The 14924-nt window shown below is 44.0% G+C and overlaps 1 protein-coding gene across 4 annotated transcripts in view; it reads left to right on the top strand.

Annotated features, from left to right (window-relative positions):
• The first annotated feature begins 1005 nt into the window (after positions 1 to 1005).
• Cep41 (centrosomal protein 41) overlaps positions 1006 to 14924 on the top strand; it is a 40648-nt gene continuing 26729 nt past the window's right edge. For 2 of the 4 annotated variants that reach the window (XM_021164732.2, XM_085840755.1), the window contains exons 1-2: positions 1006 to 1123; positions 14206 to 14269. In XM_021164732.2, coding sequence (XP_021020391.1) covers positions 1091 to 1123; positions 14206 to 14269 — 97 coding nt within the window. In that variant the 5' untranslated portion in view covers positions 1006 to 1090. Of the gene's footprint in view, positions 1124 to 1379; positions 1441 to 1479; positions 1810 to 14205; positions 14270 to 14924 lie in introns of those variants that run through there. The other 2 variants (XM_085840756.1, XM_021164734.3) reach the window with 2 other exon arrangements.

Genomic DNA, 14924 nt, shown 5'->3' on the forward strand with positions numbered 1-14924 from the left:
AAGATCCGGCCCTAAGAGCAGGTTCCTGAAGTTGCTAAGAGGACAGGGTATGAGAGACCACGTTGTTGACTAGGTCATCTACATAGACCCTGCCATAGTTCACATGGATGTTGTTATTAACACAGAGCTAGCCAGTATGAACAAACCAATGGAACCTTTCTCTATTCCTAGAAAAAAACGACTTAGAGCACAGGACAAAGGGTTACTGTGCAGTTTCTTCCCTGTAAAAGGAAATAGTAATTTTGATGGATTTGGTGGGACATTTAGGAGCCGAGTCAAACTGTGTGGGTAATTGTTTTGTAAAGGTGCTAGGACTTAATTTTCAGATCTGGAATGAGAACAGGTGGTGGTTGGTGGCAGGAGTCACAATGGTTTCCATGACAACGGGATCGGATTTTAGTCATCTTTCCCATCCTCCACAAAACATACTGCAGCTTTCTTCCATAAGGTGCTTATTAAATACTTGTTAAATGAATGATGAACCACTGAACGGTGTGTGCTCTTTGCAATTAAGGTTGCTGTTCTTTCGCTAGACTAAAAGCTTTTAGAGCAACAATAATTACTGCGTTTACTCATGATATTTTGCATAATTTGCATAATAACTTAAGACCTGAACATAATAAACTATGTACTCTCGTTCCAGTTGAACATCCCTGGCACAAATCATGTCCTCTGCCGTGGAAGAAGTAGCCCCGATGTTTGGTTAGAAAGGCTTTACAAAGGGTTGGGGGGACCTGTGGTGAATTTGTGTTCTCTCTCCAGCCTGAGGCCAGACCCCTCTTCTCAGGTCTGCGCAGGCGCCGGAGCCCCTCCCCCTTCCTTGCCGCGCTCAAGCAGGAGCTGGGCGCCAAGATCCAAGCTGCGCTAGCGGGCGTCCCACGTTGCCCTTGGCAACCATTGAGCGGCTTCTCGCTCTCCCTCGCCCGGGTCGAAGCAGTAAACGAAGCCTCTATTGGCTGGCCTGGGCAGCCGAGCCAATCGGAAGAGAGGTTACAGGGAGGCGGCTGAGTTGGGGCTGGAGGGGGGTAGGAAGCTAGATTAGTGGCCAGACGTGAGGCTAGAACCCCGAGCGTGGTCGGTTGGAGCAAATATGTCTGCCCGGAGGCACATTGGGAATCCTGAGGTGAGGGCCAGGTCCGGACCCGAGAGCCGGAGGGGGCGGGCGCACCGGAAAAGGCGCCACGTGGGCAGGGACGAACAGCCGGCCACTTCCGCCGCCCGGAAGGCGGGAAGTGGCCAGCGTGAGGAGGGGGCCGAGCGCAGGGCCTGGGGCGGGGCAGGCCGAGGCTCCACGTCAGTGGCACCCGCCGATGCCGGCCGTGCTCGCCCCACAAAGACCCACCGGACACCGATGTTTGAGGCTTGGAGGAGCCAAGTACAAAAAGACACAGCCCCTGCCTTCAAAGAGTTTACAGTCTAGGAGTGACACCTGCAAACAAAGTAAAAATCAAAGACCCCCCCCAAACATGGAAGGAGGTGAAGGGGCCCATCAGTTCTGAGTGGGGGTACCCCAGACCAAGCCGCCCTTGCAAAGGGAGCAAAATAGGGCCCTTTGTTCTCCTTTACCGTCAGTGCCCTTGTGCATTTGTAGCAGATTAATGTCACCCAGTGTTATTTGACCCTTACCAAACAAGTAACCAGGCCTACAAAGATAACGACAGAGCCTCTACAGTAGAGTTCAGTCTAGTGATGGGAACCGGTGAGCTTCGGGAGAGAGATGTAGGCGGAAAGACAGCACTCAAGCTGAGAGAAGGAGGGGCGTTCTTGAGCTGAAAAGGCCCCAGCCCATCAAGGCCAGTCGTGAGTCAGGTGAAGAGCTTGCTAGAACACCCTGTGTAAAGCTACGGAGAGCTTCAACTCCGACCAAGTCCCAGTAGGATTCCGCAGAACAAAAGGCAATTTGAGAGGGGCCTTCTGCACCTTCATAGCAAACACCAGTTGTAGGTCTTGGATTTCTTGGTGAATGCCTGGTGTTTTCGGAAACTGTGGCATGTGTATTGGAGTGCCAAGATAGTAATGTCTGTTATTTTATTTTATGGTTTTGGTGGGGGGTTTTGTTTGTTTGGTTGGTTTTGTTGTTGTTTGTTTGTTTCTGAGACAGTCTCACTATGTAGCTCCTGCTGTCCTGGAACTCACTATGTGGACTAGGCTGGCCTCAAACTTAAAGAGATCCACCTGCCTCTGCCTCATAGATACTGGAATTTAAAGGCATGTGCCTCCACTACTAAGCCTTGATAGTGATGTGTAAATATTACACAGTGTCACTTACGTTTGGAGTCTAAAGTCCAACTCAGTGAAGTAGAAATTAGAATAATGGTCACCAGAAGTTAGGGATATAGTGTCTGGGACAAAGAGATGCTGGTCGCAGGGTAGAAAGTTTGTTAGGAGAACTAAACTTTTGAGATGGGACAGCAGGGTGACTAAAATATAAATTTAATGTACATCTCAGATTAGCCAAGAGAAAATTCCGAACCTCTCCTCACAACAAGGGAGGTAATGACGATACTTACTAACTTAATTTAATAATTGCACAGTGTGTGCATGTCAACCTTTTTTTCCTAGAAATAAATTATGTTTTGTCAACTAAAATAATATCAATATTAGATGCCTGTGATGGGGGGGTGGGGTGGGCTGGGTAGTTCAAGATTGGGGATACCATTGTCCTGCCTATTGGTCAGCACGCAAGAAGCTTTTAAGGAGTTTTAGTCATGTGCTCAGACTTGCATTTTAGGCACCATCATAGCCACGCTGTGGTGGATGGAGTTGGACAGGCCATGGCAAGGAGCGGAGACATTGATGCGGTGGTTATGTGGCCATATGTCTGAACTGATGCTAGGAAGTCGGGGCAGAATGAAAGAGAACTATTAGGTATAAAACCCACCATCAAGCATGATTGCCCTTGAGAGAGGGCATCAAGGCAGATGACTTCCATCCCCAGCTGGGACCATTCACAGGCTCTCATGAAGGAAGCCGGAAATATAGGACAAAGAGTCCGTCAGAAGAGGAAGGATGTAAACACTTGCTGTCTTTACTGCCTTCTTTGAGTGGAGGGCCGCTTCCAGGAATTCTTGAGAAAGAATGCATATGTGTTTTTGTACCCAAAATATCCTATCTAAAACTGTCTCCATTCTCCATTCTTCTTCTTCTTTTTTTTTCCCTGAGTGTGTGGCTGAAGATAGATTTCATGGTTGGAAAACAACATCTTGAAAACATTGTGCTGTGACCCAGCAGCCAGTGTGTCTGTAGAAAAATCCAAAGCCATCCTGTTGCTTTGTGACTTGTTCCTTTCAGGAAGCTTCATTTTGTTCCCTGTGTTAGAACACTTCACAAAAGGATCCCTTGTGATGGCCTGTTCTCATTCACTTTGGTAAACACCAGAACCTTATATCTTTCTAGTCTGTAAATTTTTTCTTGAGTTATTTTACAGTTGACTTCATTTCCTCCACCTTCTTTCTCGGGTTCAGCATTTTGATATTATACCCATGTAAACTGGTTCTGATTTTTTTCCACGTCTATCTCCTATTTTTGTCTTTCTGCTTTAAGAAATTTAAGTTTATGTTGGGTGATGGTGGCTTACACCTTTTATTGCAGCCTGATCTAGGACAGCCAAGGCCCTGCCTTGAAAAACAGGGAGGGAGAGAAGGAGGGAGCACGCACTTTATTTTCTAATTCTTGTATTGATTGTGATTTCTGCTGTGTTTGTGTGTGTGAGAGAGAAAGCCTATATATGTGTGTGAATATATGTATATATGTGTGAGTTTTATGTGTATGGGTATATGTGCAGGATCCATGTATATAGGTATTTGTGTAAGTGTATGTATGTATATATGTGTGAGTTTTATGTGTGTAGGTATATGTGCAGGATCCAAATGTATGGGTATTTGTGTATGTGTAGGTCAGCAACTTCGGGTACTCCCCTCAGATGCTGTTGATCCTGGGTTGTGTTTGTTTGTTTGTTTGTTTTTGAGACAGAGTTTCTCACTAGCTTGGGATTCAGTTGGGCTAGGCTGGCTGACCATACATCTCAGATCCATCTATCTCTGTCTTTTTAGCACTGGGATATCACCCCAGCCTTTTCACATGAGTTCTGGGAACCGAGGTCAGATCCTCAGGCGCCCAGCCATCATTCTTCTGAGATGTCTCCCAGACCCCCGTCATTTTCATTTTTAAGAGCTATTTTTCCCCCCGATGTTCCTTTTTTTTTTCAGTTGTCCCTTTTTTTTTAAAATATTTTTTATTAGGTATTTTCCTCATTTACATTTCCAATGCTATCCCAAAAGTCCCCGATACCCTCCCCACCATGTTCCTTTTTTAAAGGCGTTATTTTTATAGATTTGCAGAAAGGTGTTAAAATAGTACATAGGTCTCGTGTGCCCTTTAGTCAGCTTTCCACAGTGTAGTACGCCATCAGAACTAGAGTATTAAAGCTTGTACAACTTGTGTATAGTTGTAGGCTATCTCACCACCTGTGTGCATATGCACAGAGCTACAGTTACTTCATTACCACAATAGCTCCCTCATGGCACCTCTCCCAATCACACCCGTTTTCCTCTCTTACTGCTCTTATCCCTGGCAACCACAAATATATGTTTTCTGTTTCTGTATTGCCAGCTATAGGAATAGAGTCATCCAGTGTACGACCTTTTCAGATAGCTTTCTCTTTCTACTCAGGATAGTGTCCTTGAGACACCTCAGGGTGATGCATGTAGTTGACTTCTTAGTTGTTGACGAGTACTCTCAGTGTGGGTAGTCTAGTACTCTGTAGTCTGGATACACTGGTTTGTTCACTCATTAACTCATCCAGTCAGTGTAAAACATTTTGATTGCTTTCAGTCTGGGACTATTAGAAATAGAGATTTCAGCTTTTGTGTGGACATTAATCGTCATTTCTGTAAGATAGATAGGTACCCAGGAGTACAGTGGCTGAGTTATATGGTAAGCATATGTTTAGTTTTCATAGAAAATGTTGTGTGATTTTTTTTTCCAGAGAGGCTGTACCACTTTTCATTCCTGTTAATAGTGTATGAGAATTTTAGATTTTGCAAAATGTTAGTAACATCTGATATTGTCAATGTAGATACATCATGTTATTTCATTGTGGGATTAAAAACGTGTGGGGCGGGGGTGGGGTGAAGGTAAGAAGACAACTTATGAGAGTTGGTTTTTCTACCATGTATGTTGCCAGGTTTGGTGGTGAGTGCCTTTACCTCCTGAGTCGTCTCGCCAACCCTCATTATGGTTTTAGTTTGTAGTCTCTAATGGACACAAAGGCTGGCAATCTTATCATGTGATTATCTGTCAAGTAGAGAACGTCTTCAGTAAAATGTCTTTGTGGGTTTTTTTTTTTTTTCTTTTTTGAGATTGGGTCTCACACTGGAGCTCACTGTAGTCCTCCAGCCTCAGCCTCAGCCTCAGCCTCAGCCTCAGCCTGATGAGTGCTAGGATTACAAGTATGAACCTCCCTCCACACTCAGCTTCCTGCTAGAATGCTTGAGCCTTTTATTTCCTTTTTGTTGCCATTGTTGCTGACTGAATAAATATTGGGGTTGTTTTTGAACAACAGATAATAATTAGGATTAAAATTCCTTACTGCCTTTTGTTTTTCTTGGAGTTTCTATATACCTTTACTTTGACTCTATACTTATGAATGTGTCTACATCATTATCACTGTAATTGTTACTATCAAATTTTATTTTTCATTTTTATAATGTAGGAAAACTTCCTACATCACTATCACTATAATTTTTCCATAATTATCTTTTCCAAAACTTTCTCTCTATATACTATACTGAAAATTTTATGCCAGGTGGCAAAGGGAGATTTGTATTGTAATTTTGTTTTCCATAAATGCTATATTGTACATATGGTGTTTTGACTTACTTTTTTTCCCCACTTAACAATATGTCTTGAAGCTCTGGGTGCCAGCTGATCCCAGTTCTGGTAAGGACTGCCTTTGCTTATAGATGGCTGCCTTCTTAGGGTGTCCTCACAGTGGATATAAGGAGAGAGATGTTCACTAGTGTCTCTTTTAAAATGTTATTTTTGTGTTTTTTAAAAGTTGACTTGTGAAGCCAGGCACAGTGGTACAGGCCTTTAATCCCAGAACTCAAGAGGCACAGACAAGATCTTTGTGAGTTTAAGGCCAGCCTGGTCTACACAGTGGGTTTCAGGACAGCCAGGGCTACATAGTGAGTCCCTTCTCAAAAAAACAGACAACAAAAAGAGTTGATTCGTGGGTGTAGGTGTGGTATATGCAGGCACAGGTGTTCATTCCCGTGAATATCTGGTCAAAATTCAGCATTTAGAGTCTTGTTCTGCTGCTCCCCGCCTCCTGGTTGGAGACAGTCTCACTGAACCTGGAGTTCATTGCTTGAACTCAGCTGGCTGGTCCGTGAACTTCAGGAATATGCTTAGCCCCATCCTGGTTAATACCCTGTTGCCCATGGCTCCCACCATTAGGCTTACAGGTGCATACATCCCGTCATGCCCAGCCTTTGATGTGAGGGCTAGGGACTGGAGCACATGTAAGCACTTTACCAGCTGGCCACTTGTGTCCTTTCATAACGACACCGATACTGTCCTCAGATTTCTTTTAACCCCCTGCTGTCCATTTATGTCTCTGAGTAGATTTTAGAAGGTGATGGAGATATTTTTATTTTTTATTGAGAAGAGGCCTGTTGATGGTGAGCAACAGATGGTGACATTTACCAAGATGGGCAAGGGGTAATTGTCAAAATACAGTGGCGAGTCTGTGTGTAGGGTGGCCCAGCTCCCAAGAGCTTTCATGAACCCTTACTCAGCCACTCTGTTTATTTCCCATTGTAGGGGACACCTGAGGCAGCCGATTCTTTGGCCTGGGCTTTCCCTGGCACTTATTCAGCTGTCACAAGCCAGTCAAGTCATTTTCAGTTGTCAGTCTTGAGTTATACGTGGCCTGTTCCTCTGCCAGCCACGTAACTCCCTATTCCCTAGAATTCTGCCTCCATAGTCACCAGCTTCTCTGTGGGTCTGAGCAGGGTAGTGCTCAGTCACCATCACTTCCCCCTCTTTCTGCATTCAGGGTTGTTTATATCCTTAAGGTATTTCTTAATGAAGTCCTTACTGCAGTTTTGGGAGGAAGTGAAAGCCGGTGTGTCTGTTCTGTCTGTTCTCACTTCCAGACCATCATTGTCACCACTACCACCACCACCATCATCATCATATTACTTCCTTGTATGTTTTCTGACGTGCTTACAAGAACGATAAGTGTGATAAAGTTGCCTTGCCTAATCCTCACTGCCATTGTCAGCCACAGTAGCTCCACAGACACTTTTGAATAAGTGAATATATATCTGAAACGGAAAGAAGAAGTTAAGGGTAAAATCACACCATTTAGAGATTGGAAGTGTGTGAAAGGAAATCCGTGTAAATCTGACTCAGAGAGTGTCTACTGAGTGAGAAGATGGAATCCTGAGAAACACTGTAATTAACGGAATGAGTCATGTATCAGTGGGATGTTGAGGAGAGATTTCTGAAGCCAATGCAGTAGAAACAGGTGGAGGTTTTGTTGTTGTTTTTAATATTCTCTCCTGTGGTATAGGTGGATCAAGAAAGTTTCAGAAAAAGTATGCATTATGTTTGGCGAGTAGATTTTTGATGTTAGCTAGCTGGCATGAGAGCCATAATCAAATGGTGGGGACAGTAGTCACTGCAGTGGATGATAGTAAAGTCCAAACAGAGTGGTGACTTTTGCCAATGTTAGACTTAAGAATCTTGGCAGAAGAGAATAAGGGTAGGGCACTACACCTGTAATATGTTGATTTGTTACAAATAATACCCTTACTTAGTAGCTTGATAGAAACTCTTCTTTCTTTCTCTTCTGGCTCTGCTAGATGGTTCTCATGAAAAACTCATGTGACTTTGCAGGCAGCCTGAAGCTACAGTTTCTTGAAAACCTCCATTTATATGTATGTCCATCAATGCAGTCTGTTGGTTGGAGATAATAAGCTCTCACAAATGTCCTTTTCCCTGTGACCTGCACCTTTCCGTACTTGGTGGCTGAGTCCTAAGAGCAAGTGGCTCAAGAGAGCCAGGTGAAGCTGTACTGTCTTTCACCAGTGTGTCACTTCCCTCGGCGTCCCAGGGTCACCAGAATCTGGAGATGAGGAAAGCCATAGGCTTCATCTCTCAGTCAACAGACTGAAAAGCCACAGTCTACTGGGATGGGAAGTTTTGACTCCATCATGAGTAGTAGCTACTGAGGAAGCTATCAGTGTACATGGAGTCTGGGCCAAGATGGCTGTTTTATATTAACATAACTGGGTCAATTAAGACACCCATTTTTAAAAGTTCCTCTTTGAAGAAAACCTATTTTATGTGAGATTACCTAAGGACCAGTACTCAGTCCCCTCATTTGTGGACATCCAGGGAGGGAGATTCTGAAGCAAATGTACAGTGACATAAAGAAAAAAACAGAAGTGTGCCAACCAGCATATGAGTCCTCTGTAGAGAGACGGTGAATCAGAAAAGCACCTGTGGTTCAGGCATCTACTGCCGGTGGTTTTCTCTGTGTTATTGTAATTTTTCTTCAGAAAAGTCCTGTGCGAACTTTTCATTAATCTTTCTTTTCTAGCATTCATATCTTTACAAAGCTATGTTTTACTTTGCATAGTCTGTCGGTATGCAAAGCAGTGTTCTACTAAAATACTGTTGTGATTGTATCTCTCGGAGCTGGTCTCTAGTCAGGCTCATCATGTGGAGCCTCCCTCTCCAGGTCCAGGGTTATCACCCACGATCCCACATACTTACTAATGGCTATTGAGGTTCGGAGATTACATAACCCTTTGGAAATTTGGTGGCAACCCAGGATCCCAGCATACACAGAATTTTTCACGGGGCTTCATGACATTCATGAAAACGCACCAGCGAGCTCCCATGAAAACCCTGACAGGAGGTCAGATTCACAGTGGCTAACAGTTAAATGCTTAGTCAGATGTCAAACAACATAGGACATGCTTACTAAATGAAAGGAGCAGTTGCCATTTTGCTTTCAACTTTCTTCAGCAAATAGAACAATTTGTTTTTCAAACATCCCCTTAAAATGGCTTTGCTGTTAGAATTTATTTCCACTTGGAATACTTTTTCCACCTCTCTTATTATCTAGTACCCATTCTTCCACGAAACCTGTTTTCTCAACCCAATGTCTGAATGGCCTTTTTTTCAGACTTCTAAGAGCCTCAGATGGTGTACTACTCCTGTGGTACTGATATGTGCATGGGCCTTCATGTTTTGTGTGTGTGTGTGTTTATGCATGTGCCTTTCTGTGTGTTGAGTTGGGGGGGCTGCATCTTACAAAGTTGCCCTGGTTGGCCTAGAACTCACAATCTTCCCACCTAACCTTCCAAAGGTGCTGGGTTACAGGTGTGCAACATTGTGCTCAGCTTCATTGTATTTGGCGGGCATTTCCATTGTAATAAATACTGAGAGAGGTACAAGGTTGGGCCCCTGTTTCAAGGTGGACAATGGTCAGGGCATGTAGTCAAATGACTTCATCCTCCTGGGGTCGATTTTGGTCATGGTATTTATCACAGACACAAGAAAGTGACTTAAACACTGCCTCTCTAGTGATGTGCCCCTTTGACATATTTGGTTATTTCCAAAAAGCCTGTAGTAATTTATAAACATGAACTTTCCCAACTTCTTGAACTCTCTTGATGAACTTCAACATGACTGCAGACCTTACATCTTTATTTTAAATATGTGTGAAAAGTTGTCCTTCCTACCTGGGCTCCGGGCCTCTGCTCATTCACCTGTAAGTGTCCTTAAATCTCTCCTTTCTCCTCCCATAACACATAAACAATGCCAGGCAGAGAGAAACAGAATGAGTTCACCTTGGCAACTCTGGGGAGAAAATACAAAAGACCATCTGGCTCCTTACTGCCTCCACCCCTTCTCAGACCCTGTCTGACCCTTTGATTTTGTTTCTGCCCATGTTACTTTTACAATAACTGCTCCCATCAGGGCACATCAACAATGACCTGGTGGTTTGTTAATCCAAATTTGAGTGTTCTGTTGCTTGATCTGGATTCCTGTTTGCCTGCTCTCTTGTGACCTCTTGTTGTTGGGTTTGACAACTTTGTTCTGTGTTGGTTGCTTGCTTCTTCCAATAACTCTTCTGTAATTTGTGTAATCCACTCTCTTTGGCCTATTCTGAATCCCAGCCAAGGCTTCTCTTCTCCACCTGAAGAAATTTCTGCTCAGTGTACACTGTGTTTCCCAGAGTGACATTGGTTAGTCCCATGGCTTTGGTAATTCCCAAATCGTTTTTTAGCCTGGCTCTCTCCTGATCTCTACATCCATATCGCCAGCTTTTTGGTAACCTACAAACATCTCATACTTAATATGTCCCCAAATGTCACACATGATGCTTTTGCAAATATGCTTCTTTGGCTGCCTTCTCTGGGGCTTATGGTGCCCCTGCCCTCTTTTGTACAGTGGTCTGTGAGCAGCCATGTTGACTTTACATTTTAAAGATGGGGGCACTGGGCAAGCACTCTACCACAGAGCTACAATTCCAGTTCCCATTTCAAAGATTTCTTGAAACTTCTTTTTAGGGCTTCCTATCCCTTAACATAAGTCTCTCAACTGGTTTTTATACTTTTCTTGACTATGATCATATTCTCCATATTGTGCAGATCAATCATCCCAAAAGATAAATAAGATCTCATCACTCCTCCCTAATCCTTCAGTGGCCTCCCATCATCTTCTCTTGGGCTCCTCAAGTTCCACACTGTTGACATCTGGGCTGGCTCAGTGATATATAGGATGTTGACCAGTGTCTCTTGTCTCTCCTAGGAAATGCTAGGGGTACACCCTACTACTCTGTTGTGACAATCCAAAATGTCTCCAGACCTTGATAAATGTCCCTGGGCACAGAGCTGGTGAAATTGCATCTATTAGAGTCTACTGGTTGACAGAACACCATGCAAGTGCCTTAGGTGTTTTGGATAAAAGGCGCTTTGTGATGTCCGCCCTGGCTCTGTTCTCCAGTGGCATTTGTTCTCTCATAGCCCACAGTACCCATGCCTTCCACTGACCACTAGATTCCTTGAGAAGTCACCTGCATGTTGTTTTCATGCTCTTCTGTATGTCAGGGCCTTAGAGGGCCCACTGCTACTTTTGACGCTTGACTAATCTCTACGACCTTCAGAATTTGGTTTAGCAAATACCTTCTAGGAAGCAGTTCTTGACCCTTGGTCTTGTTAAGGGACTGGTCTCGAGTTCCCATCCCCCTCTGTTCCCTCTCTTTGTTCATCACATTGACACCTATATATCGGCAGGCAGGGAGCAAGAGCTGATAGCCAGGCCTGTTTTTGCCTCTGTGTCTCACATAGGGACCTACTTCTACTAGGCACTCAGGAATAGATGTCCTTGGAATGAATTGTACTAAGTCTTTGTGGAAGGAACGGTTAGTCTCCTTTGAAACAGCTTCTGCTCACAGCACTTTCAGTCCTCACCATTCCAGCCTGTGTATGTCCTGGAAACAAAGCCAGTTAGTTGGTCAGTAGGTCAAGAAGCCGCCATCCCAAAGGCAGGAGTTTTCAGGAGGAAAGTGTGCCTCCTCTTTAGAGCCTGTGGTACCCTGCTGGAAAAGCAGCACACAGAGCTTAATGTCGACTTGGGTCCCAGATCAGGCTGAGAAAGTGAACTGAAACGAGAACTCTGGAAAGAAACCTGACATTTTTCTCCAGCAGCATATGGATTTCTCATTAGTCCATGTAAGGGAAAACCGGGGGCGGGGAGGCCTCAGCAGCTGCAGCTGTCCACACTCCCTTCCCGTACCATCCCACCCCACCACACCTGCTCCCCAGAGGCACCCTCACTTCTCAGCTATTTTGGCTTAGGTATGGACAAATCTCCATGGTTCAGCAGAGACCAGCCTGGAATTTTTCAAAAGAAACTCTGCTAGGAAACAAAACAAAAGTAAAAAACAGGAAATATGGTATAGAAATGATAAAAATATAGACTGGGGGGGAACAGTCCCTCAGCGTAAGATAAGTGAAACAGTGTGTACATGTGTGTGTGTGTGTGTGTGTGTGAGAGAGAGAGAGAGAGAGAGAGAGAGAGAGAGAGAGAGAGAGAGAGAGAGAGAGAGAGATTTTGCTGGACTTAGTTCACTATTTAATTTTTCATGATATTGTCTGCCTGTGGAAACTCCACCTAAGTCTCTCTCCATGTTTGTATTCCATTCTTTCACCATCTTTGTCTTGGGAAAGTATTGAAACTGACATCACAGTGGCTTGCTCTTCTAGGCAGCCATTACAGATCACAATGAGAAACGGGTTTTCCCCCATTTTTTCTGAGGGCAGGTCAGCTTAGTGCTTGCAAGTAGTAGCAGAGGAGTGGTGCTCAGTGTTAAGTGTTGTCCTTGCCTGGTGAGGAATGAAGAGCACAGACAATATAACTGGCTTTTTAATAGCATGAAGGAACCCAACTCTTTACCCTGAGGGCTTTGTTGTTGTTGTTTTCTTTTCTTTTTTGTTTGTTTGTTTGTTCTTTTACCTTTCAGGTAATTGAAGTGGCAGACGGTGGGGCTGAGAGTCTTATAGTGTGGTTACCTGGCATGTGAGAAGCTCTGGGTTCAATCCTCAGTGCTAAAAAAAAAGCAGATGGTTTTATGTTTCATGTGGTGAAAGTAAATTTAATTAAAAAGTAAATATACTTACCTTAAAAACAAATTAGCAAGTGGAAGTTGTGAGGAGTTTATGTACTTACTTGGCAAAATTAAAAATGGATAATTTTCTGTAGGTGCCCCAATTTTGTTTTATAAGCTTTTAAAAAATGACATTGTGTGTGTATCCTTGTATGTGTGTATGCCACAGTGCTGAGGTCAGAGGACAACTTCCCAGAGTTGGTCCTCCCCTTCTACCATGTGGGTCTTAAAGATGGAATTCAGGTCATTGGATTGGTAGTAAACATCTTTTCTAGTGCCTCTTGGTCTCTAAAATCCAAAAACATTGGCCAACAGGTATTACATGAACCACAGAAGTGGACTAGGCTATATATTTTTTTTACTGTGTAGGCCATTTAGAAAGGTATTCTGATGTGTGATTCATTTCACAGTCCTCCCAACTGCATGCTTGCCCCTTGCTGTTTTCAAAGGGAAGTGATACAGTCTTTGTAAGTTTGATATTCTCTCCTTAGGAACTAGATAGGATGGTTCAGTCCTCAGACAAATGATCACTGACCTACTGTAGCAATAATAGATGTACTTATGTCCCACTCACATGAGTCGGACATTGTCCCTGTCTTCGAGAAAATCCTAGCTCAGGGGAAAGCTGTAGTTTCAGAGGATGGGGTGGGGTCCATATTTTGCCAGCCAGGGGGCAAGAGTGCCTGTTTCCAGGCAGCCTCACAGTGGACAAAGGTTTTGCCAAGGAGAAGCTGAGGAAAGGCACTTTGGGCAGTTATAGGGTTGTAGGGTGGGGAGGAGAGATCCCCACGGGTGTAACATGGGGACATATGAGGAAGTTACCTGTACAAAACACATGCATGCTTTCCGTATCTCTAGACCAGAGACAGGCCAAAGCAAGAAAGCTCTTTATTCTGAGCTTGCCCTTCCTTAGTGGCTTTTGCATTCACCACAGGAATTTAATATGGGGGATTGTCTGCCCTTGGATTCACAGAGTTAACTACCAGAACCCAGCATAACACAAGGCAAGTCTGACATAGACACCTCTGCCGGCCATAAGCTCACCCGAGCCCAACATGAGCCTCAGCTGCTACAGAACGAATGCCATAGCTGACATCTGTGGGGCTCCAAAGAGCCTACAGAGGGGACCCTGGCCTGCCAGCATCTGCAGCATCTGGATCCCGCTTGCCATACTATAGGGAGCTGTGGACAAAACCTAGAAGTGTCCCGAGGAGAGGGCCCTGAAGCCACGCGCAAAGAATAACCTTAAAAGAAGACAGCAGAGCTACCTCATTGGAGGACATCCTTTTTAAGGTTTTCTTCTTTGCACACACTACTCTGAGGATTGTTTTGATAAAATGTGGAAATGTTTTGATAGAAACAAGGTAACTACCTACACCCAAGGAAATGTCATTCTTAAAAGTCCTGCATGGAAGGGACAGTTGATCCTCTGAACCTCACTCATCTTTAGAGTCTGAAATTTTAGCATGTTCCTCACGTTAACTCCCTCCCTTGTCAACTTTCTTCTTTTGCAGTATCTGACCAGACGGATACCACAGAACCCAAGGTATCAACATGTCAAGTCAAGACTGGATACTGGTAAGTAAAACTCAGAATCAGAATTAAAAAAAACAAACAAAATCGCTTCTAGGCCTTTTGGCTAAGATCAAGTGTAAAAAAACAAACAAACAGAAACCTCCTAGTAGCTATTGATAGACAGGAAAGTGCCCAGCAGACTGGGATCGGCCATAGCTGGAAGTGCCTTGTTGCTTTACCTGATGTCTTTGAAAGTTGTTTTTAGACTATCAGTAAAAAATTTGCACTCACGTAAACTCAGTTGTTATTGCTAACCCCATTAAAAGTCATCTAAATGAAGAAAAGGAAATCCTAGGAGTTGAAGCCATTGTTCAATAAGTTACAGGGCTGACCCTGAGTAAACACCAGGAGGTCACACTCCATTTTGGAGTACCTTAAGTGTACTCCATCAAACTGACAGCAGCAGATTATACATGTGTTTGTTAGGTCCAATGTTTGCAGAGTGCCAACTGCACATGTAAGTGTGGACTCTGGGAGACAGGAGGATGGCTGCAGGTTGTGGCTTTTGCAATTAGAACCCCAGGCCTCACTCGAAGTCAGACTGCCTTGAATAAGAAACTACAATAGCAGCTGAGATTGAATTAGTGCTACCCTTCAGTGAAAGGCAGGTTGTAAGAAAGCCGTCCTGATCATTTCCAAAAGGTTCCAACATTTAATA

Source organism: Mus caroli, unplaced genomic scaffold (genome assembly GCF_978045245.1).
Source record: "Mus caroli unplaced genomic scaffold, Mus_caroli_1 scaffold_7, whole genome shotgun sequence".
NCBI lineage: Eukaryota > Metazoa > Chordata > Mammalia > Rodentia > Muridae > Mus > Mus caroli.